Here is a 26,087-nt window from a genome sequence, read left to right on the forward strand (position 1 = left end):
TGACAGAGAAGATGGCGTCTCGATCCTATACTAGCGACTTCGTTCGTTAGTATATTTGCTTGTAGCAAGTTTTTTTTTATATTTTCATTTCCACCAAGAAAATCGCATATTACGTTCATGTATTATAATTTACAAAATTAACATTTAATTTTCTATTGCTATATTGCGTCCAGGTGCAAAACTGAACAAACACCGAAATGTTTACAGGAAGACGATTATCATTTATCAGTCGTACGTTAGTTGACATTTGAACTGAGTAGTGATGACAGACAGAGCCCAGGAGCAGAATTTTGAGCCACCAAGTGGTTCACATGACTTACGAGATGTTGTTTCACTTATTTTGGTTACTAAATCAGAAGATGATAAACTGAAGTTCCTTATGGAGCAGAAAAATGTTAATTATAGGTGGAGTTTCTCAGATATCCCACCAGAAAAAGTGTGGGGGTTGCCGCGGCAGCAGGTGCATAGACACACATTAAGTCATGTAAAATCCTTCGAAGAGGTTTGTTATATATATATATAAATGTATGTGCATGAATATGTAGTCTTGCTTTATTGCCGCTTTTCTTTTGCTATGAATAACCAAAGTTACCGCAGTATTACCTCGTCCCTGGCACCAGCGTTAGTGAGAGCATTGTTGAATACTAAAACTAATGTCTATTCGAAAATTGACTTGATAAATTTTTTTTTGTATAAATAATAAATGTCCTCATAACATGCTGGAGAACATTGAATCTATAGGAGTGTTATCGTAGAAATTTCACTAAAGATACGCACTTTATATATATATTTATTCCTGTTGTGTGTGGAAGGTGCTAAATGATTATTTTTATGTAATATGTTGCTAAGGGGTGGGCCCAAGCTGAAAGTTGTCTTCAAACATGTTTGTCTGGGATTTATCCTTCAGCAGAACAAATATTTAGAAGGCAGTGGCTATTTTTATGACCTGTCATAAGAATAGTCCTCAGGCCATTCTTATGACATGGTTGATTATAGCACCCTGTATTGTGAACTTTTGAACTAAATTTTTATGACAATAACCTAACCTAACATAGCAGTCTCCCAGGAATTTTGTTTCAAATTTTTTTAAATGTGCAAATTTATCTAAGTTGCTAATGACATATGAAGATGTCTTGGGATAGACAGAAGTCTAGTTCTTACATTTTATTTGGTCGTGTCCCAGTGGTAGATTTTGGCTGGTATTTTCTACCTCCATGCTGACAGCAATAATCTATTGATAAATACTGCAGCCCAGGTTTGAAACTTCTGTTAGGAGCACATTTAGTAGCTGATTGTATTGTTCTGGAGTTCCTGGTATAATAAAGATTTACTTTATTAGACTTTTCCCAGCTGGAAATTTATTCTTTTAGAGCTGCAAATGAATAAAATTCTGCACCTGATGAAAGTAGTTTGAAATTAGTGGCAACCATTTTGAATTTAGTTCAAAAGTTCACGATAAGAACAGTTCATGTAAGAATAGCCTGAGGACTATTTTTACTACTCATTGAAAAAATAGCCACTGCATATTTAGAAATAGGTATTTGCAGTAACAAAACCATACTTAAGGACTTGATGCCCAAGAAAGACAGGCTCCAACCTGATCATCTCAGTCTTGACTGCCTCACTGACATCTTACCAGTATTATTTTAGTTGTGCACACCTATGCTATATAGCATTAGAAAATTAAATATAAATTTTGTAAATTATAATACAAGAATGTAATTTGCGATTTTCTTGGCAAAAATAAAAAACAAAAAACCTTGCTACAAGCAAATTTACTAATGAACAAAGCTGCTAGGATACGGTACGGATGCCATGCCAGTCCAGTCACTATCAGACGACTGCTTTCACGTTGTGGACCAGGTGTTCTCCAACTCCAGGTGACGTTAATAAGTGCTGTTACAAAGACAATAGGGCTTCCATGGATTTTATGAGAGAACATAGGGTTCTGCCATCATCAGTTAATTGCCCCGTCTGGGGTATTGGCTGCTTGTTATTGTGGCAAAGTAGCATGCAGTCGATACTTTAGGGTCTATATGGGGCGCCCCTACGGACCAGAGCCACACATCATTTTGTCTATGATAGAAGAAATTCTGTTCATAGAGAAATGATGACACTTTTATACTACGACTGTCCCTCCGTTATGCTGTCCCCCAACCCCTTGTTGCTGTCCTGTACCATTTCTCTGAGTATTCTCTTTCTGTAATGGGGGAATTCCCTGTGGTCGGGGAAAAGAATACTGCCACCAAGTTTCCCACTTGGATCGTAAGAGGCGAGAAGAAAGGGACGGGGAGAGGGACTAGGCATCCTTCTCCCTGTAGCCCCACGGGGCAAATTCCTAAATTGGAAAGTGAAGGCATAAGGGGTGCTGGAGGGCCTCGGGCCAGCACCCTAAGGTTTGGGTCTTTTAATGTGCGTGGATGTGGTACAGATGAGAGTAAAAGGGAAGAGATAGGTAGTATGTTTGTGAGAAGAAAGATGGATGTGTTGGCTTTGAGTGAAACTAAGTTGAAAGGGAAGGGTGAGTGTAAGTTTGGGAATGTAAGTGGGAGGTTATCAGGAGTGAAGAGAGGGCGAGGGAGGGAAGGGGTGGCTATTCTATTGAGTGAGGAGATAGGTAAAGAGGTAGTGGAGTGGAAGGAGGTTTCCTCAAGGATAATGTGGATGAAGGTGAAACTGGGAAAGGAGATGTGGGTCTTTGTAAGTGCATATGGGCCTGGCAGTGAGAAGAGCGTGGAAGAAAGGGAGGCCTTTTGGATAGATTTAAATGAGTGCATAGAGGGTTTAGGAAGAAATGTCAATGTAATAGTACTGGGAGACCTTAATGCTAGGGTGGGAAATGGTCCAATTGATGGAGTGGTTGGGAAGTGTGGAGTTCCAGGAAAGAATCGTAGTGGAGAGTTGATGGTGGAAATGTGTCTAGAAAGAGAGTTGATGATAGCAAATACAGTGTTTCGGAAGAAAGTCAAGCATAAGTACACATGGGAGAGGGTGGTGGAGGGAAGGGTGGTAGATAGAGCGCTAATGGATTATGTAGTGGTAAATAGGATTATGATAGGAAGAGTTAAGGATGTACATGTGCTAAGGGGAGAGGGTGGGGGAATATCAGATCATTTTTTGGTGGAAGGTAAGCTGAGAGTGGAGGATAGATGGAGAAAGAGGAAAGGGACAAAAGGTAGGGAGGTTCTTAGAGTGAACTCCTTGAATGAAAAGGAAAAGGAGAAGGAGTACGAAAAGAAGCTGAAGGAGGAGTGGGAGGGAGTAAAGGATAGAGCAGAGATGGGTGTGGAGGAGGAATGGGGATGGTTCAAGGAGGGAGTCTTAAAGTGTGCAAGGATGGTGTGTGGAACAAGAAAGACAGGGGGAAATAGAAGAAAGGGTAGTGAATGGTGGGATGAGGAAACGAAGAAGGTTGTAGAAGAGAAGAAGCGAGCATTCACAGATTGGTTACAAAAGAGGACGGGGGAGTCGTATGAGACGTACAAAGAAAAGAAAAGAGAAGTAAAGCAAAAGGTAAAGGAGGCAAAGAGGAGAGCAGATGTGAAATGGGGTAGGAGTATGACAGAAAATTTTGAAAGTAATAAAAAGATGTTTTGGAAAGAAATTAAGAGAGGAAGAGGAGGCGAATCAAGTAGGGAAGAAAAGGTAAAAGGTACAGATGGAGAGATGATAATGGAAGAGATGGCAGTAAGGGGAAGATGGGCAGAATATTTTAGGGAGTTGCTAAATGTGAAGGAGGATAGGGAAGGAAAGATAGTTGCAGTGGGAAATGCGAAGAAAATGAGAGTGATGAGTGAGGAGAATGGAGGAGAAATAGGGAAGGATGAGGTGAAGGCAGTTGTAAAGATGATGAAAGTAGGTAAGGCACCTGGTCTGGATGGATGCCATGCAGAATGTCTGAAAAAGGGAGGTTCAGTGATGGTGGACTGGTTGGTGAGGTTATTTAATGTTTGCTGGAGAGAGGGTAGAGTACCGGAGGACTGGAGAAGTGCCTGTATAGTTCCTCTTTACAAGGGAAAAGGGGACAAGTGTGAATGTAGTAGTTTCAGAGGGATTAGCCTGTTAAGTGTAGTAGGGAAGGCTTATGGGAGGATCTTAATTGAGAGGATTAGGAGAGGAACAGAAGGAGTAATTGGTGAGAAACAGTGTGGATTTAGGACAGGTAGAGGTTGTGTAGATCAGATCTTTGTGGTAAGACAGATATGTGAGAAAGCTATAGGAAAGGGGAAGGATGTTTTTTGGGCTTTTATGGATCTGGAAAAGGCTTATGATAGGGTAGACAGAAAGGCACTGAGGGAGGTTATGCAGATTTATGGGATAGGAGGAAAGCTTTTGGGAGCTGTCAAGAGTTTTTATGAGAGTAGTAGAGCATGTGTCAGGATTAGAAATGGAGAGAGTGAGTGGTTTGAAGTAAAGGTGGGACTTCGTCAAGGATGCGTTATGTCGCCCTGGCTGTTCAACTTATACATGGATGGGGTGGTGCGAGAGGTGAATGCTAGGGTAGTGGGTCAGGGATTGGAGATGGTTAAAGAAAATGGAGAAAAGTGGGAGGTGAGCCAGCTGTTGTTTGCGGACGACACTGCGCTTGTGGCAGGGTCAGAGGAGGGATTGAGGAAGCTGGTGGCAGAGTTTGGGAGAGTATGTGATAGAAGAAAGCTAAAGATAAATGTGGGTAAAAGTAAGGTGATGAGATGTACAAGGGGTGAAAGTGGCAGTAGACTGGAAGTGAACATTAAGGGAGAGCGACTGGAGGAAGTGGATAGTTTTAGATACTTGGGTGCAAGTGTAGCAGGAAAAGGTGGAGTGAAGGTGGAGGTAGAATGTAGATTGAGAGAAGCGAGTAAATGCCTTGGTGGTTTAAAGAGTGTAATGAGGAATAGACATTTGGGAATGGATGCGAAGAGGAGACTGTATGAAGGAGTGATTGTGCCAACAGCACTGTATGGGGCAGAAACGTGGAATATAAGAGAAGAAGAGAGAAGGAGTTTGAATGTGTTTGAGATGAGGTGTCTGAGAAGTATGGTGGGGGTTACTAGGCTGGATAGAGTGAGAAATGAGGTGAGGAGGAGAACAGGGGTGAAAAAGGATTTGGGAGATAGGGTTGATGAAAGAATATTAGGATGGTTTGGACACATGGAAAGAATGAGTGAAGAAAGACTAGTAAAAGAGGTATGGAAGGCAGATGTGGAGGGAGTGAACATGAGGGGACGTCCTAGGATGAGGTGGATGGATGGGGTGAAGGGGGCTTTGGGGAAGAGGGGAATGTCTGTTGAGGAAGGAAGGGAGAGGACGGAAGACAGAGGTGAGTGGAGAATGGTTGTATATGGATGATGTTGTGACTGCATGAGGAGGAATAGGCGGGGGGGGGGGGGGCCGGGGTAGTATGTGTGAGTAAATTTGACGCAGCCCGAAGGGATTTCTCCCCGTCCTCGCCTTATATGCAGAGGGGGACGGAGAAGGGGGGTCGCCGATTAAATGAAGCGGCCTTGCTGTGGATGTACTGTGTCTTGCGGCACTGCTTCTGACCCAGGGCGGTGGGCAGGGTGCAGGGATGACCCGTCATCCAGGAGGTGCTCAGATGAGAGGGAGGGTAGGAGGGGTGTGGAGTGTATCTAGGGATGAAATGGGTGGGAGTGTTTTTATGCCTTTCCCTTTTTGGCTACCTCCCTTGGAAGGGGGAAAAAGCCTTGGTATATGTATGTATGTATGTACAGTAATAATAATCAGGTCATCAGCATCTTTGACGATGATGATGACCCGGATGATCTTTAGAATTTGATGTACCAAGTTATTAAACATTGGTTCGGTTAAATTAGAATAGACTAATTTATCATCCTTTCATTTATTCGATCTCGACACCTATCAAAACAAACATGGCATATCATTCAACTGCTGCCACCTTCCAATCATCATCACCACCAAAACAAGATGCACCCCAGTTGGCCACAGACACACATTACAAGAGAGCTAACTGGGAAGCTTTTACTGAAGAGACAGAACAACATTTTGAAACACTTAACAGTACACAAATCACAAACATAAACAATGCTGTGCACACTTGTAATACAATCATACAAAACACAGACAAGAGATACATCCCTAGAGGCAACAGAAAATCACACAACCCCAACTTCACGCCAGAAATCCGAGGCCTCATCAGATGAGACATGCTTAAACACAATACCCCCCACACCTATCCCTCAAAACATAGCAGACCAAATACAAACACTAAACACTGTGATTGCCAATAAAATACACGAACAAAAAACAAAATTGGCGAAACTTTATCAATACACTTGATCACAAAACAAACACCAGCAAATTGTACAAAACACTCAACAGCATTACACTATCCAACAGTAACACAACACGCTCTCACACAGCAATAATCACAACAACAGACAATCTACCCTCAAACAGACAACAAGCAAACACACTCATAAATCATTTTGCACAGACAAGCCATCTCACTTCTCACCCTGACGACCGACGCACTATTCGACGTAAGAAAGACATTCCCACAGACTATGCACCCTTGATAGACAGTCAGACAAAACACATAATACATAATCTCAAGCACTCATCTGCCTGTGGCCCTGATAACATAAGTAACATCCACCTAAAACACATTGGACCACAAGGTATACACGCACTCACAAACATTGCAAACTACAGCTATTCACACAACACTATACCCGACATCTGGAAGCATGGTAAAATAATCACCATTCCAAAACCGAACAAAGACCCAACAATCCCAACATCGCACCGCCCAATCACACTTCTCTGCACCCCCTCTAAAGTCATTGAACGCCTAATACTTAAACTTGTCACACCATATATTCCCCTTGCTGACTCACAACACGGCTTTAGGCCACTACACTCCACAAACACTCTTCTGACAAACCTCACACAAAGAATTTTAGATGGCATCAATTCAGATAGGCCCCACCACAGAACACTTCTTATAACATTGGACATTAGTAAAGCTTTTGATGCTATCCCCCGCCACAACCTAACAAATAAAATATATAACACAGACATGCACAATAACACCAAAAGATGGCTGGCCAATTATCTGGCAGGCAGGAATGCTCATGTGTCATATAATGGCCAATCATCGCACATCAGAAACATTAAGAACGGAGTACCACAGGGCTCAGTTCTATCCCCCACATTATTTAATCTATACATGCATGACTTACCCACGCCAGACACCTCAGAAATACAAATCTCTTCCTACGCAGACGACATAACAATCACATGCACACATCGAAACACAGACAAAGCTGCAGAAATAATCCAGCCTTACCTTGACACACTCAACACATGGTTCATCACAAACAGACTCAAAATAGCTCCAACCAAATCTACAGCAACACTTCTCACCAACTGGACAAAAGAACACAAATACATACCTCATCTTGACATCAACAACACTAATACCACACACAAACACACTGAAAGTTATTGGTGTAACATACGATACATCCATGTCTTTCAAACAACACATCACAAACATAAAAACAAATGCACCCCTAGACTTAATGCACTTAAGTCAATCACTGGAACAACATTTGGACAAAACAAAGAAACTAATACAACAATATACAAACAATGCATACGCTCAGTGATGAATTATGCGAGTCCTGCATGGGCTCCTAATCTCAGTGAGACACACAAAAACACCCTTCAAATCATACAAAACAAAGCCCTAAAAACAATTACAGGCTGCACAAATACAACACCTACAGACCATTTACACCATGAAACAAAAGTCCTCAAAGTCAAGGACCACCTCGACATGAGAGGCACACAAACATATGCCACAGCCACCACAAACACATCACACCTGCTACACTACATAGCAGAACACCCACACACACCAAGAAACATTAAAACAACACCCTAAGACCTGTATCACACACAGATACTCTCTTCTCTTCCTCCACAACCACCAAATACCAGCCTCCGGAAACATATTCATAATAATATCACTCACCGCTCCATTAACACACTGAAAGACAATACACTGCTGCATGCCAGACCCCCTGATATCCACCCTTCTGAATCCTCTCTCCCATGAAAGGACAGAGTCCACCTGGCCAGACTGCAGTGCGGTCACCACCCAGCACTTCTAAGCTACCAGAAGAGGCTGGATGACCGCATTGTGAACAGCTGCCCAGGATGTAACACTTCACCCCATACCATACAACACATAATGGAAGACTGCATTATACACAATCATGCATGCAAACAACACAACATACACTCTGTAAAGGATTTGTAGGAAAACCCAGTTTCGGCTGCGGCATTCCTTGGGGAGACGGGACTGCTCGGACAGACAGTCTAGGGAACGACAACAACAACAACTGCTGCAACTTCATTCATTAGAAAATAGGATTTAGTAACTTTTTTGTTACTGATTTACGCCAAGAAAATTGCATAATAGGTGGATCTATTAATTATAGTTTACAAAATTAATAATTAATTTTCTATTGCTATATTGCGTAGGTGTGCCATCTTTGTTTATGTCCGGTCGTCGGAAAATGTACATACATACATACATATACCAAGGCTTCTTCCCCCTTACAAGGGGGGTAGCCAAAAAGAAAAAGGCATAAAATCATTCCCACCCATTCCATCCCTGAATACACTCCACACCCCTCCACCCTCCCTCTTATCTGAGCACCTCCTGAATGACGGGTCATCCCTGCACCTTGTCCACTGCCCTGGGTCAGAAGCAGTGTCGCAAGACACAGCACATCCACAGCAAGGCCGCTTCATTAAATCGGCGACCCCCCATCGCATAAAATGAGAGGACGGGGAGAAATCCCTTCGGGCTGTGTCAAATTTTGCTCACACATACTACCTCACCCCCCATCACCCCGCCCATTCCACCTCATGCAATCACAACATCATCCATATACAACCATTCTCCATTCACCCCTGTCTTCTGTCCTCTCCCGTCCTTCCTCAACTGACATTCCCCTCTTCCCCAAAGACTCCATCACCCCATCACCCCATCCATCCACCTCATCCTAGGACGTCCCCTCATGTTCACTCCCTCCACATCTGCCTTCCACACCTCTTTTACTAGTCTTTCTTCACTCATTCTTTCCATGTGTCCAAACCATCCTAATATTCTTTCATCAACCCTATCTCCCAGCTCCTTTTCCACCCCTGTTCTCCTCCTCACCTCCTCATTTCTCACTCTATCTAGCCTAGTAACCCCCATCATACTTCTCAGACACCTCATCTCAAACACATTCAAACTCCTTCTCTCTTCTTCTCTTATGTTCCATGTTTCTTCCCCATACAGTGCTGTTGGCACAATCACTCCTTCATACAGTCTCCTCTTCGCATCCATTCCCAAATGTCTATTCCTCATTACACTCTTTAATCCACCAAGGCATTTACTCGCTTCTCTCAATCTATATTCTATCTCCACTTTCACTCCACCTTTCCCTGCCACATTTGCACCCAAGTATCTAAAACTATCCACTTCCTCCAGTCGCTCTCCCTTAATGCTCACTTCCAGTCTATTGCCACTTTCACCCCTTGTACATCTCATCACCTTACTTTTACCCACATTTATCTTCAGCTTTCTTCTATCACATACTCTCCCAAACTCTGCCACCAACTTCCTCAATCCCTCCTCCGATCCTGCCACAAGCGCAGTGTTGTCCGCAAACAACAGCTGGCTCACCTCCCACTTTTCTCCATTTTCTTTAACCATCTCCAATCCCTTGCCCGCTACCCTTGCATTTACCTCTCGGAAAATGTGGAATAGCTAAATTATCGGCAGTTAGGTTAAGACCTAACCTAACCTAAACCACCGCCAAGGTCTGGGCGCTAAATTCAGTAAAGGATTTTCTGCTTTGTGCATCGTTTCTCCTGCTAAATTCAGCAATTTTTTTCGTGAATTCACTAGTAGACGAATCATTCATATGATATGAACCATTGGAACTGAAAAAAACACACTTACACAACACCTGGGCATCATAGGAAATCGCCGGGCGTCAATTAGTACAACCCACAGACTACTATTGCTGAAGTGTCATATAGGTCTGTCTATGTGGGGAGTAACATCAGACAGTTGTCTCTGTTTTATTATTATTCTTCATCAGGTTTTTAGATCAGTGTTGAAGCCAATAGGCTTCAAATAGAAGAAGACCTTGAAGTATCTAAGGGTGTTGTAACATTTGTTCTTTTCATGCAGGATTCAAGTTTTGTGAGGTTAGGTGGGAGATGAATAGTGATTTAGGTTTTAGATGCTTGGAGGCAGAGGTAGAAGGAGTGAATGTAGGGGCAACTAAAGAGGAGATGGATGGGGTAAAGGGGGCATTGGTAAAGAGGGGAATGTCTGTTGAGAAAGGGAGAAGACATAGGGGTGAGTGGAGAATAGTTGTGTATGGATGATGCTGAGATGCATGGAAGGGTGTGGGTGGGGATGGTGGGGTGAGGAAGTATGTATTTACCTAGTTGTATTTTGCGGGAAGGGGAGCTATGCTCGTGATGTCCCGCCATTGTATCTCGCAGTGTCTAGTTTGCTTTTAAACTCATGAATGGTTTTTGCGCATACTATTTCATTATCCAGTTTGTTCCAAGTGTCCAAAACTCTATGTGGAAAACTGTTTTTCTTCAGTTCTCTTCTATAGCTATGTTTTTTTATTTTCTTTCCATGTCCTCTTGTGTTTCTTTTGTCCCAGTTAAGTAAGTTCTCTCTATCAAGTATCTCTCTGCCTTTCATGATTCTGTAGATGGTCAATAGGTCACCTCTCTCTCTTCTTTGCTCCAGTGTCGGTAACTCCAGTTTAGCCAGTCTCTCCTTGTATGATAGGTTTGCAAGTGCAGGTGCCATTTTTGTAGCTGCTCTTTGGATTCTTTCTATTTTCTTTATATTCTTTTTGGTACTGGGGGACCACAATGTCGCCGCATACTCTAATCTAGGCCTTATCAATGTAACCAATATTTTTTTTATCATGTCTTTGTCCAAGTATGTAAATGCCACTTTTATTGATCTTAGCAAGTTGTAAGTCTCCCCGACAATTTTGTTAATCTGTATGTCATAGGACAAGTCGTTCGTGATAATTACACCCAAATCTTTTTCGGATCCTACTTTCTTTACTTCCTTGGTTCCAATTGTATATTTTCCTGATATTCTGTTTTTGTTTTTTCCAAACTCCATTATGCTACACTTCTTAGTATTAACCACTTCAGTACGGGACTTAAATCTCGCGGGCAGCAGCCAATGCCATTAAAGTCCACTTCCCATTTCTGACTCCAGTTCCATACCCTATTTAGGTCTTCTTGCAGTGCCTCACAGTCCTCATCAGTTTCTACTTTCCTTAACAGTTTGGCGTCATCAGCAAAGAAGCTCATGTAACAGTTCACGTCCTCATCCATGTCATTCATATAGATAGCAAACATTATTGGTGCCAGTACAGATCCTTGCGGTACTCCACTGATCACCTCTTTCCAATCTGAATATTTTTCTCTGAGGACTACTCTCATCTTTCTACCAGTCAGAAAGTCCTCCATCCATTTTAGTAGGTTTCCTTGTATTCCTCCTATGTGTTCCAGTTTTTTTTAGTAATTTTCTGTGTGGTACTTTGGTAAAGGCTTTTTGCAAGTCTAGGAATGCACAATCAGCCCATCCATTTCTTTCTTGCACTATGACTATTAGTCTTGAGTAAAAGCATATTAAGTTTGTGGTGCATGATCTTCCTTGTCTGAACCCGAATCGTCTTGGGTTTAATATGTTGTTGTCTTCCAGATGTTTTACCCATCTATTCTTGATTATTTTCTCACAAATTTTGGCTATAGTGCTTGTTAGTGATACTGGCCTATAGTGTGAATGATATTTTGATGCAGCCCAAAGGCAATTTCTCTCTGTCTTCTCTTTTTCTGGATAAGGGAACGGAGAGGGGAGGTTGCCGATTAAATGAAGCAGATTTGTTGTCAATGTGCTGAGTCCTGTGTGAGAGATGCAGGGATGACCCCTCGTCCAGGAGGAGCCAAGAAAAGAGGGAGATGTAGTGAATGGGAGTGGAATATGTGGGGATGAAATGGGTGTGAATGGATTTATGCCTTTGACTTTGGCCACCTCCCTTGTAAGGGGGGAAATCCATTGGTATATGTATGTTTGTAGGGTAGGACTCTCCAAGATCATACCTAAGAAAGTATGTGAGGAGCAGGGTTGCCAGATTGGCATTTTTAATGCCAAATTTTGCATTTTTGGCATTTTTTTTTACTGTGGCAGCAAAATTTGTTGGGTGGCATTTTTTCTGGCGTTTTTAAATCCCCGGTCGTGATAAGAGATCATTCTTTTACTTGCATCAAGTTGCAAGTGTATTTCTTTCATCAATGAAACCATACTGCAGTTAGAAAGGCGCCTTCCTCCCACTCAAAATACATTCAAGAAGTTGTCAGCATTGAGCCCAGTAAAGATTCTTAATCAGTTAGAGAGGGCAAAGTTTCAAGATCTCCCCTTCCCACATTTCATTGAAAGTAACTTTGGTAAAATTGAAGAACAGTACAGGAAATTTTTGTATGTAAATTAGGGTGAGGAACCTGTGTTCAATGGCAAAATACCAGAAGACAGTAAAGCTTTTTGGGTTGGTGTAGGTTTCAAAAAGGTAATAGGCTCCCTCCCTTTAATAGAAATCTCCAAATATGTACTTTCATGCCTAGTGCCCCTGTCAGTAATGCTGTGGTTGAAAGGGTGTTCTCACATGTGACTTGTGTGAAGAACAAGTTAAGAAACAGGATGGGAGTGAAAATGTTAGATGCAGTTATCCGCATTCGCACTCATCTACGTTTCAGAGGGAAATGTTGCAAAGATTTTGTGCCTAGCCAAAGGATGTTTCAGCTGTTCTCCAGTGAAAATATATATGAACGGAGTGGTTCATCAAACATTTCTGAATCTGAAGATGCTTTTGATTATTTAGACTCAATAAAAAAGTCACAAATGTATTTTTTATTTATGTATGTCAGAGTCTCTAGGAGGCTGTTTTACAAACTGGTTTGATTTATTGTAGAGGATACCAAAATTTTTCCATAGGAACTTAAATGTTATGTATTTTATTTTAGTTGTTAATATTTTTTCTTTCTCACATAATATGGAGTATAATATATTTTATTTTGGAAGTTCATATCTTTCTTTCCTTTTCACACACAGTCTTGTAAGTAGATTTATTTCAGAGGATGGTGGTTCATTACAGTACCACTAGAATTAAATGATGATGTACATGAATGATATAAATTGACCTTGGTTATATCATGTGGTATTGTTTTATATTGGCTAGTCAACAGTAAAGAATATTTTTCATATTGTAATTGTAGTTATACACATTATTTTTAACTACACATAACCAAAATGCAAAAAAAATCTTAGAAAATGTAATGGTTGGCATTTTTTTGGCATATTTTAAAAAACAATTTGGCAGTTTTTGGCATCATTTTGTCTGAAGTTGGCATTTTTCCTGGTAGAAAACCTGGCAACCCTGGTGAGGAGATAAAATGTATTTCCAGGTTGTTTAGAGTTAGAGTAGGAATGTTTGTCATCATTATGGTAAAGGTGGCTTTTGATTTTTGAGGATTAAGATGTAGGCCCCAATTGGAAAAAAACAGTTTCCCAGTTGAGTGATTTAAATTTTTCCAAGTATGTTAACGGAGTGGTTACGGGCAACTAAAAGTCATCAGTATATAGTGGTTTATATGTTTTAGGGAATGAGGGAGTGTCAGATAGTACATATAACAATGGCTTTTTTTCCCCTTAAAAGGGAGGTAGCCAAAAACAAAGGCATAAAATCCACTACCACCCATTCCATCTCCACATACTCCATTCCCATTCCCTGCCATCCCTCCCTCTTATCTTGGTTCCTCCTGGATGATGGGTTCCCCTTGCATCTCACCTGCTGCCCTAGGTCAGAAGCAATATAGCAAGCCACAGCACATCCACAACAAGGCCGGTTTGTTTAATTGACAACTCCCCCCTCTCCATCCCCTCATGCAAGAAAAGAGAAACTGGGGAGAAATACCTTCAGGCTGTGTTAAAATATTCACACATGCTCCCTCATCCCCCATCCCCCACCCACATCCTTCCATGCATCACAGCATCATACACAACTGTTCTCCACTCACCTCTATCTGTCTTCTCTCTTCCTCAACAGATATTCCCCTCTTCCCCACCTCTGCCTTCCACACCTCTCTTACTAATCTTTCTTCACTCATTCTTTCCATGTGTCCAAACCATCCCAATACTTTTTCATTGACCCTAACTCCCAACTCCCTTTCCATCCCTGCTTTCCTCCTCACCTCTTTGTTTCTCTATACAGTCTAAGAACCCCTACCATATTTCTCATGCATGTCATCTCAAACACATTTAAACTCTTTCCTCTCTTTATGTCCTATGTTTCTGCCCCATACAGTGCTGTAGGCATAATCACTCCCTCACACAATCTCTTAGCATTCATTCCCAAAATCTATTTCTCATTACATTTTTTAATCCCCCTAGGCTTCTCACAATCTATATTCTACCCCCACCTCAACTCCTCCCTTTCCTGCCACATTCATACCCAAGTATCTAAAGCTATCCATATCGTTCAGTCTCTCTCCCTTAATACTCACTTCCAATTTGCTGCCACATTCTCCCATTGTACATCTCATCACCCTACTTTTACCCACATATATCTTAAATTTCCTTCATTTGCACACCTTCCTAAACTCTGTCACTAACTTCCTTAATCCCTCCTCTGATCCTGCCATAAGCACAGTATTGTCAGGTAACAACAACTTGCTTATCTCCTTTTTTTTTTTTTTTTTTTTTTTTTCCTTTCACCATCTCCAATCCCCTACCCATTACTCTTGCGTTTACCTCTCTCACCACCCCATCCATGTATAAATTGAACAGCCAAGGCGACATAACACATGCCTGGTGTTGCCCCACTTTTACCTCTAACCACTCTCTCCACTTACCCTGTCATAAGCCTTTTCCAAATCGATAAAGGCCCAAAAAACATCCTTACCTTTACCTAAAGCTTTCTCACATATCTACCTTACCACAAAAATCTGATCCACACAACCCCTACCTGTCCTAAACCCACTGTTCCTCACCAATTACTCCCTCAGTGCCTCTCCTAATCCTCTCAATCAAATCCCTTCCATAAGCCTTCCCAACTACACTCCACAAACTGATCCCCCTGAAACTACTACACTCACACTTACCCCTGTTTCCCTTGTAAAGTGCAACTATACAGGTACTCCTCCAGTACTCTGCCCTCTTTTAAACAAACATTAAACAACCTCACCAGACAGTTAACCATCACTGTACCTCCCTTTTTTAGACACTGAATGACACCCATCCAACCAAGGTGCTTTACCTGCTCTCATTTTAATAACTGCTTTCACCCCATCTTTCCTTATTTCTCCTCCATTTTCCTCATTTATCACTCATTTTTTTTAGTACTTTGCACAACAGTTACCTTTCTCTCCCAATCCTCCTTCACATTTAGTAACTCCCTAAAATACTCTGCCCATCTTCCACTTACTGCTGTCTCTTCCATTATCATCTCTCCATCAGTACCTTTACCTTTTCTTCTCTACTTGATTCTCCTCCTTTTCCTTTCTTAATTTCCTTCCAAAACATCTTTTTATTACTTTCAAAAGTTTCTGTCATACTCTTACCCCATTTCACATCTGCTCTCCTCTTTGCTTCCTTTATCTTATACTTTGCTTATCTCTTTCCTTTGTACCTCTCATATGATTCTCTCATTCTATTTTGTAACCAGTCTGTAAATGCTCATTTCTTCTCTTCTACAACAGTCTTTGCTTCATCATCCCACCACTCACTACCCTTCCTTCTATTTCCTCTCATCCTCGTTCTACATACCAACATGGCACCCCTTGTGACTCCCCCCCATTCCTCTCTCAGCTTCTTCTTGTACTCCTTTTCTTTCTCATTTAAGTAGTTTACTCTAAGCACCTCCTACCTTCTGTCATTTTCCTTTTTTTCATCTGTCTTCCACTCACAACTTACCTTCCACCAAAAAATGATCTGATATTCCCCCACTCTTTCCTCTTAGAAAATGTACATCCAAAACTCTTCCCTACTCTTCGCCTGGTCACTACTATATAGTCCATTGAAGCCCTATCTATCACCCTTCTATCCGCCTCCTCCCATGTGTACTTATGCTTTATTTTCTTCCTAAACACTATATTTATCATCAACTCTCTAGACACATCTCCACCATCATCTCCACTTCAATTTTTTCATGGATCTCCACACTTCCCAATCACTGCATTTATTGGTTCATTTCCTACCCCAACATTAAGATCTCCCAGTACCACTACATTGACATTTCTCTCTTTAAATCTATCCAAAAAGCCTCCCTTTCCTCTACACACTTCTCACTACCAGGCCCATATGCACTTACAAAAACCCACATCTCCCTTCCTAGTTTCACCTTTACTAACAACCTTGAAGAAACCTCCTTCCACTCCACCACACATTTACCTGTCTCTTCACTTATTAGTATAGCCACCCCTTCTCTCATCCTCTCTTCACTCCTGACACCCTCCCAACTACAACCCCAAAATCAAACTCGCCCCTCCCTTTCAACTTGGTTTCACTCAATGCCAATACATATACATCCATCTTTCATCTCACAAAATTACTGCCTAACTCTTCCCTTTTACTCTCAAATGTACCACATCCATGCACATTAAAAGACCCAAACCTTAGGGTTCTGGTTGGAAAACAACTCTCAGGTCCTATTATGACTGCTTTTTTAGGAATATCTCCTTTGGAGCTACAGAGAGTAGGATACTAAGTCCTATCCCTGTCCCTTCTTTTGTTGCCTTTTATGACTCAAGTGGGAATACTCAGTGACAGTATTTCTTCTCCCATACCGCAAGGTTTGGCAAAAAATAATGGCTGTGGATTTTGCAAAGTAAATGATAAGTCACTAGTGGCTGTCCATAACCACAACCTAGGGATGCTCCCAGATGTTGCTCAGCGTACCCTTAACACTGCTGCTAGGTAAGAGATACAGCCACTCCTCGTTTAACGACGACAATTGGGACCAGCGCGCCGTCGTTAACCGAATTGGTCGTTAAGCGAAAGTGTATACATATACGTACATGTACTGTATGTACAATGTCCAGCAATACATGTATCTTTATTTTCGTGTATTTCCCTCTTTTATACAGTACATTAAAGCTTTATTTACTGTTTATTTACGGTGGTTATGTTCCCGAAATTACCGTATATGACCAAATCTGCGTATGCTGACATTCCATATTGAATACCGGGGTATTTTTTTAGTTTCGACCATGGGCGCAATATAGTAATAAAAAATTAATTATTAATTTTGTAAATTAAAATGTATCAACGTAATATGCAATTTTGTGGGTGGAAATGAAAGTAAAAAATACCATGCTACAAGAAAATATGCTAATGAACAAAGTTGGTAGCATAGGATCGGGACGCCATCTTGTCGTCTGCCAATGTCTCCACGACGACGACAACGAGCTGGATGACATTTAATTTGCAGGTAATAATTTATCAAACACAGGTTAGGTTAGTTTAGTTTAGGATAAGCGAATTTATCATCCTTTCATTTCCTTGACATCGGCATCTATCATAACAAACATGGTGTACCATTCGTCCGACATGACTTCGTTACTTACGAAATTTGTTTTAGCAACTTTTTTTTATTTCTGCTCACAAAATTGCATATTACGTTGATACATTATAATTTACAAAATTAATAATTAATTTTCTATTGCTATATTGCGCCCTTGGTCGAAACTAAAAATTTACCATTACCGGTATATATTGTACCCCAGGTAGTTTTTCCAGCTTGCAGGATGGTAATGTAGACCTAAGCTTCAGAACACTTTACCTCACAGGTAATATCCACCGTACAAGTTCATTTATAACATCATACAAATTTGCCTCAGCCAACTTAATTATCGTACACGACGTCGTAACTTCGGGAGATTTACGTTAAACGAATGTCATAAAGCCCGTCGTTACTCCGAGTTGTCGTTAACCGAATATGTCGTTAAACGAGGAGTACCTGTAATTTCTGCTGTCCACCCTAAATCAGAACCAAGTCAGGGCCCAATTTAGAGCTAAAGCTGCTGCTGCTGCTGCTGCTGCTGCTGCTGCTGCTGCGAGTTTGCAACTGAAGTGTAAACTGGCTCACAGGGGATGGTGCACTTGCTTTTATTAGGTCCCATTGCCTTGAGACGATGGTCCTCGTGAAGGGAATTCATATATGCACATCCTTAGTGACAGTCTATTGATGTAAGAAGCACTGTTCAAATTGCGATTCAAATACATACAATTTCTATGTAAATATTATGAATTATCAGAATTAAATATTTGTTTAACAAATTAATCATTGCAATCTAGACCTTTTCTGGGGGGGCCCCTTTCTGAAAGGGGGGGGGCAGAAAAGGTCTTGCACCAACACATTTTTTCCTCTCAAGGGCCCTGACTGTAGCCAAATGTATCATGGGATATTGGTGCATTTCTGACAGAGTAATATTGGCTAAACTTAGAGAAAGACATTTAATATTAACCTGATACAAATATATGCCCCAACAAATGAGAATGAAGAAGATATGAATAACTTTTATAACAAAAAAATAACAAAAGCAGAGGAACAATTCAAAGAAGAAGAAGTTACATTCATTATGGGGGATTTAAGTGCTAAAGTAGGGGAAAACAGAAATGAGAGAGGCACCAGATGGACTGAGTGGTGCACAGAAAAAGGACAAATCATTATGAACACATGGTTCAAACACCACCTACACAAATTATATACATGGAAAGCCCAGGAGACAGATATAGGAACCAAATAGATTACATAACAGTAAATAGAAGATTCAGAAATGCAGTAACACAGATAAAACCTATCCAGGGGCAGACAGAAACTCAGACCATATTCCAGTAGTAGCAACAGTTAACATAAAAATAAAGACACCACCAAAGAGAATTCATAGCATAAGTAAACAGTTAAAACTATTAAAGAACACAGAAATCAGAGATCAATTCACTGTAGAAGTCAAAAACAAGTATGCAATATGTGGTGTGAATGTGGCACAGAAGGGGATGTGCAGTTGGCACCCCCGGGGGAGGGGGGGGGGTAAAAGGGCATGAGGGGTTGGTGACCCCAGAAGGGGGTAATGCCCGTGCATCAGTATGGATGGTAGTACATAGCAAGGGCTACAGGTGTATTTACCATAGTGACCTGCTTTTGTATCTTTCAGCATCCAGTTTGATCTTAAATTCTTGTATAATTTTTGCACTCGCTGTTTCCTCATTCAGTTTGTTCCAGATATCTATCACTCTGTGTGGGAAGCTATTCTTTTTCAGATCTCTTCTGTAACTATCCTTTTTAAGTTTATTTTCATGTCCTCTTGTTTTTCTCCTATCCCACTTTAGTAAATCATCTCTATCAAGGACTTCCATCCCTTTCATAATTCTGTAAATGGTTAGTAGATCTCCTCTTTCGCTTCTTTGTTCCAGGGTTGGAAGTTCAAGTTTGTCCAGTCTTTGTTCGTATGTTAATTTGGAGAGTGTTGGTGCCATTTTTGTTATTGCTCTTTAAATTCTTTCTAATTTCTTAGTTCTTTTTAGTACTAGGTGTCCATAGTGTCACAGCATACTCCAATCTTGGTCTTATCAATGTAATAATATTTTCTTTACCATTTCTTTACCCATGTAGTCAAAGGCCACTTTCATTGATCTTAATAAATTGAAAGTTTCTCTGACTATTTTGTTGATATGTTTGTCTGGTGCCATGTCATTGGTGATAGTTACTCCTAGGTCCCTTTCCGAGTCGACTATTTTAACTTCCTTTGTACCAATTTCATATTGTCCCAATATTCTAGTTTTGCTTTTTCCAAATTCCATTATACTACATTTCTTGATGTTGAAATTCACTTAACACTTCTGACTCCATTTCCAGACTTTGTTCAGGTCTTCTTTTAGTGATTTGCAATGTTCCTCTATACTTACTCTCTTTAGTAGTTTTGCATCATCTGCAAAGAAGTTCATATAACATTCCACACTATTCATGTCATATATATGGCAAACATTATTGGAGCCAATACAGAACCTTGTGGGACTCCACTTATCATTTCTTCCCAGTTCGAGTTCTTGTCTCTGAGTACCACCCGCATTTTTCGCCCGTTCAAGAAATCTTTCATGCATTCCAATAACTTTCCTTGTACTCCATCTATTGTTTCAGTTTTTCTCAGTAGCTTTTTGTGTGCTACTTTGTCAAATGCTTTTTGTAAATCTAAGAAGGCACAATCAGCCCATCCATCCCTTGTATTATTTCTATAAGCCTTGAGTAAAAGCACATCAAGTTTGTGGCACTTGACCTTCCACTTCAAAATCCAAATTGCTTTGGATTTAGTATTTTGTTCTCCAAAGGCTTAATCCATTTACTTTTGATAAGTTTTTCACATACTTTTGTTATTGTACTTGTAAGGGATACTGGTCTATAGTTGGTTGTATTTTCTTTGTTCTCTCCTTTGTATATTGGTACAATATTTGCATTTTTCCAATCTTGTGGTACCTTAACTTCCGTAAGTGAGAAATCAATTATCTTGTTTATTTTGTCCATTAGTTCATCTATACATTCTTTCAATATCCAATTTGCAATTCCATCTGGCCTGTTTGACTTGTTGATGTCAAGGTTTTTTATTTGGTCCCTTATTTCTTTCTGTGTCACTGCTATTTTTTTCATTGGGGGGTGATCTTTCTGTCCCTCCTCCAAATTTTGTGAACTTTCAATTGTGAATACAAATTTAAAATGTTTTATCATAATTTCAGCCATTTCTACATCTATATATTCATTATTTCCTTCGTGCAGTTTCACAATTTTGTGTTTGTCTTTTAGTTTGTGTGAAAGTGATCAGGAAATTGAAATGATGGTAGATGGAATTCCAATATGAGTGCTCCTCATTAGAACGGTTATAGAGGGAATTGACATGCTGGGAATGGATGCAATTGGCCAGCTTGGAGAAGTCGCGTTTATTGCCGGACAAGTGAGGATAGGAGCGATAGGCAACTTGAGTACAGAAGGGAGGACGAGGACCTGGCTGAGGCCGGAAATGGATGTAGGAATGGCAATGAGGGTCATGGAGGGCAGTGCCACCACAAAGCTCAACCCTGTCGAGAGGGCAGCACCTTGTACGATTGAGGACAAAGACTTCCTGGCAGAATTTGATGACCAGAAGTGGGAAGTAGAGTGGTAACCAAAAGAAGGCTCACCTCTTTTGAATAACAAAGTCAGTTGCTACACGCAGAGTTTCAGAGAGGGGGCGAGAGACAACTTTGACCTTGAAGTGGAGTGGTGGATTGATGAGGGAATTTTGAGTCCTTGGGAGGAACTGGTGGACGGTGGAATCTTGCCCTTGATGGCAGTGGTACAGCCAACCAAGAACAAAGTACGACCAGTGTTGGGTTTCTGAGAACTGAATTAGTTTATGAGGTGTCATACTGGCGATGATTTTGTAGGTATATGTAGTGAGACCCTTCACAGATGGCATGGTGTGTGTGTGTGCGCAGGTGAGTAACTTAGCCAAAGAATATGGAAGCAGTGCAACAACAGGTGCAGTTTTCCAAAGATGTCACCATTATTTTGAAGCTTAGAACAGACCTACATAATGAGATGGAGCACCTCCTTTTGATATGGATGTTATTACTCATGTATTTATCTATAAATTATGCTTGTTTTGTGTAATTTAAGTTTGTTTTGGAGTCATTTTGTATCACTGGAGTGGATTTATTCCATTTCCATTAATTTAAATGGGAATAATTGTTTTGAGATACAGTCATCCCTCGTTATTCGCGGGTTTTTTATTCGTGGTTTTGACTATTCACGGATTTCAATTAAAAAATGAAAGAAAAAATAAATTTTGACCCATTGGAAAGCCACTAATGCATCCCGCGGCCCATGCTGCCCGCGTGGGCCGCGGGCAGCATGACCCGCCACTCAGTTCACATGTGTTCTTCAAGGCAAATAATTGTAAGGTGAATAATCGCAGAATAATTGTTTTTCCATAGCTGTTCATTCATCAGTTTCCTGTTGATCAGTACTAAATTTTCCCCAATATCAGCAATAGCTTGTCCAAAAATAGCAAAAAACTAGACCTATGTTCAATTGTATCACTCAGAATGCTAGTGCATTGATGCAGTGGGCGTGGCCTATTGACCCATCGTTGGCCGCGGCTGACTGTCGACTGTGCGCACCGGGCTAGGCATCACTGCTGACTATTGTGTATGATACTTTAGAATAGAAATATTAAATTCACCGGAGGTTTTATTACATGTTTATTGGGAAGTCAAGAACAATAGCAGTAGTGAAGTAGTCAGCTGGAGTGATGCAATTATTTATTGGTTGATAAATGTTTTGTTGTTGATATTTGTCTTTGAAGTATTTCCTTTTATGCCATCCATTAAAAGTTGGATTTTAGCAATGAAGAAGGAAGGTAAGAAATACGAGATATGAAGTCAGTGAGTGAATGGGCCTATTATGGGCCATATTGTATTATTCTTAGTTTATTAAGTGTTATTAAATTATACTTGAAAGGAGTAGGAGGGAGTAAAGGATAGAGTAGAACTAGGAGTGGAGGAGGAATAGGGATGGTTCAAGGAGGGAGTCATAAGGTGTGCAAAGATGGTGTGTGGAACAAGGAGGGCGGGAGGAAATAGAAGGAAGGGTAGTGAGTGGTGGGATGAGGAAGCAAAGAAAGGTGTAGAAGAGAAGCAGGCATTCATAGATTGGCTACAAATTAGGACAAGGGAATCGTATGAGAGGTACAAAGTAAAGAGAAGGGAAGTTAAGCATAAGATAAAGGAAGCAAAGAGGAGAGCAGATGTGAAATGGGGTAAGAGTATGACAGAAAATTTTGAAAGCAATAAAAAGATGTTTTGGAAGGAAATTAAAAGAGAAAGAGGAGGCGAATCAAGTAGAGAAGAAAAGGTAAAAGGTGCAGATGGAGAGATGATAATGAAAGAGAAGGCAGTGAGGAAGGTGGGCAGAGTATTTTAGGGAGTTACTAAATGTGAAGGAGGATAGGGAGGGAAAGGTAGTTGCAGTGGGAAGTGCTAAGAAAATGAGAGTGATGAGTGAGGAAAATGGAGGAGAAATAGGGAAGGATGAAGTGAAAGCAGTTAAGATGATGAGAGCAGGCAAGGCATCTGGTCTGGATGGATGCCATGCAGAATGTCTGAAGAAAGGAGGTACACTTATGGTGGACTAGCCAGTGAGGTTATTTAATGATTGTTTAAGAGAGGGTAGAGTGCCGGAGGACTGGAGGAGTGCCTGTATAGTTCTGCTTTACAAGGGAAAGAGGGACAAGTGTGAGTGTAGTAGTTTCAGAGGGATCAACTTGTTGAGTGTAGTTGTTGTTTTTGTTGTCGTTCCCTAGACTGTCTGTCCGAGCAGTCCCGTCTCCCCAAGGAATGCCGCAGCCGAAGCTGAGTTTTCCCACAAATCCTTTATAGAGTGTATGTTGTGTTGTTTGCATGCATGATTGTGTATAATGCAGTCTTCCATTATGTGTTGTATGGTATGGGGTGAAGTGTTACATCCTGGGCAGCTGTTCACAATGCGGTCATCCAGCCTCTTCTGGTAGCTTAGAAGTGCTGGGTGGTGGCTGCACCGCAGTCTGTCCAGGTGGACTCTGTCCTTTCATGGGAGAGAGAGCCTTCCCATCTACACTCAACAGTGCAATATGTTGAGTGTAGTTGGGAAGGTCTTGATTGAGAGGATTAGGAGAGGAACAGGGAGTAATTGGTGAGGAACAGTGTGATGTTTAGGACAGGTAGGGGTTGTGTAGATCAGATTTTTGTGGTAAGACAGATATGTGAGGAAGCTATAGGAAAAAGTAAGGATGATTTTTGGGCTTTTATGGATCTAGAAAAGGCTTATGCCAGGGTAGAGAGGAAGGCACTGTGGGAGGTACTGCAGATATATGGGATAGGAGGAAAGCTGTTAAGAGCAGTCAAGATTTTTACGAGAGTAGTAGAGCTTGTGTTAGAATTAGAAATGGAGAGAGTGAATGGTTTGAGGTAAAGGTGGGACTTTGTCAGGGGTGTGTTATTTCGCCCTGGCTGTTCAATCTTTACATGGATGGGGTGGTGCAAGAGGTGAATGCAAGGGTAGTGGGTCAGGGATTGGAGATGAAAGAAAATGGAAAAAAGTGTGAGGTGAGCCAGTTGTTGTTTGCTGACGACACTGCGCTTGTGGCAGGATCAGAGGAGGGATTGAGGAAGTTAGTGACAGAGTTTGAGAAGGTGTGTGAAAGAAGGAAGAGCTGAAGATAAATGTGGGCACAAGTAAGGTGAGAGATGTACAAGGGGAAAGAGTGACAGCAGGCTGGAGGTGAGCATTAAGGGTGAAAGACTGGAGGAAGTGGATAGTTCTAGATACTTGGGTGCGAATATAGCAGGAAAGGGAGGAGTGGGGGTGGAGGTAGAATGTAGATTGAGAGAAGCGAGTAAATGCCTTGGTGGATTGAAAAGTGTAATGAGAAATAGACATTTGGGAATGGATGCTAAGAGGAGGTTATATGAAGGAGTGATTGTAACATGAGAGAGAAAGAGAGGAGTTTGAATGTGTTTGAGATGAAATGTCTGAGAAGTATGATAGGGGTTACTAGGCTGGATAGAATGAGAAATGAGGTGAGGAGGAGAATGGGGGTGGAAAAGGAGCTGGGAGATAGGGTTGATGGAAGAGTATTAGGATGGTGTGGACACATGGAAAGAATGAGTGAAGAGAGATTAGTAAAAGAAATGTGGAAGTCAGAGGTGGAAGGAGTGAATATGAGGGGGTGTCCTAGGATGAGATGGATGGATGGGGTGAAAGGGGAATTACAAAAGAGAGGAATGTCTGTGGAGGAAGGATGGGAGAGGACAGAAGATAGGGGTGAATGGAGAGGGGTTGTGTATAGATGATGCTGTGATGCATGAGGGGGAGTGGGTGGGGGATAGGGGGTGAGAAAGTATGTATGAGAAAAAATTTGATGCAGCCCGAAGGGATTTCTCCCCGTCTTCTCCTTTTATGCATGGGGGGACAGAGAGGGGGGGTCACCAAATTTATGAAGCGGCCTTGCTGTGGATGTGCTGTGTCTTGCGACACTGCTTCTGACCCAGGGCAGTGGACAGGATGCAGGGATGACCCGTCATCCAGGAGGTGCTGAGATGGGAAGGAGGGTGGTGGGGAGTGGAATGTATGAGAAATGAAATGGGTGGGAGTGGTTTCTGTGCTTTTTTTTTTTTTTTTTTTTTTTGCTACCCTCCATGTAGGGGGAAAAAGCCTTTGGTAAATGTATGTAAATTATACTTGTTAACCGCTGATATATGAGAAGTGAATTTATTATAAGTGGAAGACATAGCATGTTTCAACTGTTAGTAGAGAAGTGTGGCTAGAATGAAGCAAGAGAGTGTGAGTTTTGGTGGTGATATTCTGTAGATTTTCAGTGGTTTTCTCAAAAAGAGTATTCACGATTTAGCCATTCATGGGGGTTTTGAGAACGTATTCCCCATGAATAATGAGGGATGACTGTACAATTTTTTTTATATATGATGGTGGTCACAGAATGAAATAATTTCATATATCAAGATATCATTGTATATATATATATATATCAGGACCTGTAGTGTAGAAATATACTTCCTTTGAGAAGTGGGCCCATGGAGGGGTTGGAAAAACAAGTCTGGATGAAGGCTCATGTGTGGCAATGGCGGGTGGGTGGTCAACTTGTCCACATGCGGTAGTGGTCCTAGGATAGGGGTTTTGTCCATGGTGCTGGGCAATGGCAGGTGAATTGGCAAGGAGGCCTGTGGCTATTAATGTGCTGGCTACATTAGAGTTGATTGTCATGTAGTATTGTGGCTGGCTATGTTGAAATTGATTGCCTTATAGTAATGTTGGCTTGTGACAAGGTTTGAATCCCACCACTGCCACCTGCAAATGTGGAAGGTTTTATCCACACTTTGGAGGCGATGTGAGTAGCAGAGCAAGTAAAAGGCTGCTTTGTTCTACAGATTTACT

At 41.2% G+C, this 26,087-nt stretch overlaps 1 protein-coding gene across 6 annotated transcripts in view; it reads left to right on the forward strand.

The window, feature by feature from the left end:
- Nucleotides 1-226: 226 nt before the first annotated feature.
- Nucleotides 227-26,087, forward strand: part of LOC143040217 (uncharacterized) — a 225,905-nt gene continuing 200,044 nt past the window's right edge. For 5 of the 6 annotated variants that reach the window (XM_076210907.1, XM_076210905.1, XM_076210906.1 and 2 more), the window contains exon 1: nucleotides 227-502. In XM_076210907.1, the coding sequence (XP_076067022.1) occupies nucleotides 263-502 (240 nt within the window). In that variant the 5' untranslated portion in view covers nucleotides 227-262. Of the gene's footprint in view, nucleotides 503-17,525; nucleotides 17,559-26,087 lie in introns of those variants that run through there. The other variant, XM_076210908.1, reaches the window with a different exon arrangement.

The sequence above is a fragment of the Oratosquilla oratoria genome, chromosome 28 (assembly GCF_046742065.1).
Source record: "Oratosquilla oratoria isolate Oo_2021 chromosome 28, ASM4674206v1, whole genome shotgun sequence".
Classification (NCBI taxonomy): domain Eukaryota; kingdom Metazoa; phylum Arthropoda; class Malacostraca; order Stomatopoda; family Squillidae; genus Oratosquilla; species Oratosquilla oratoria.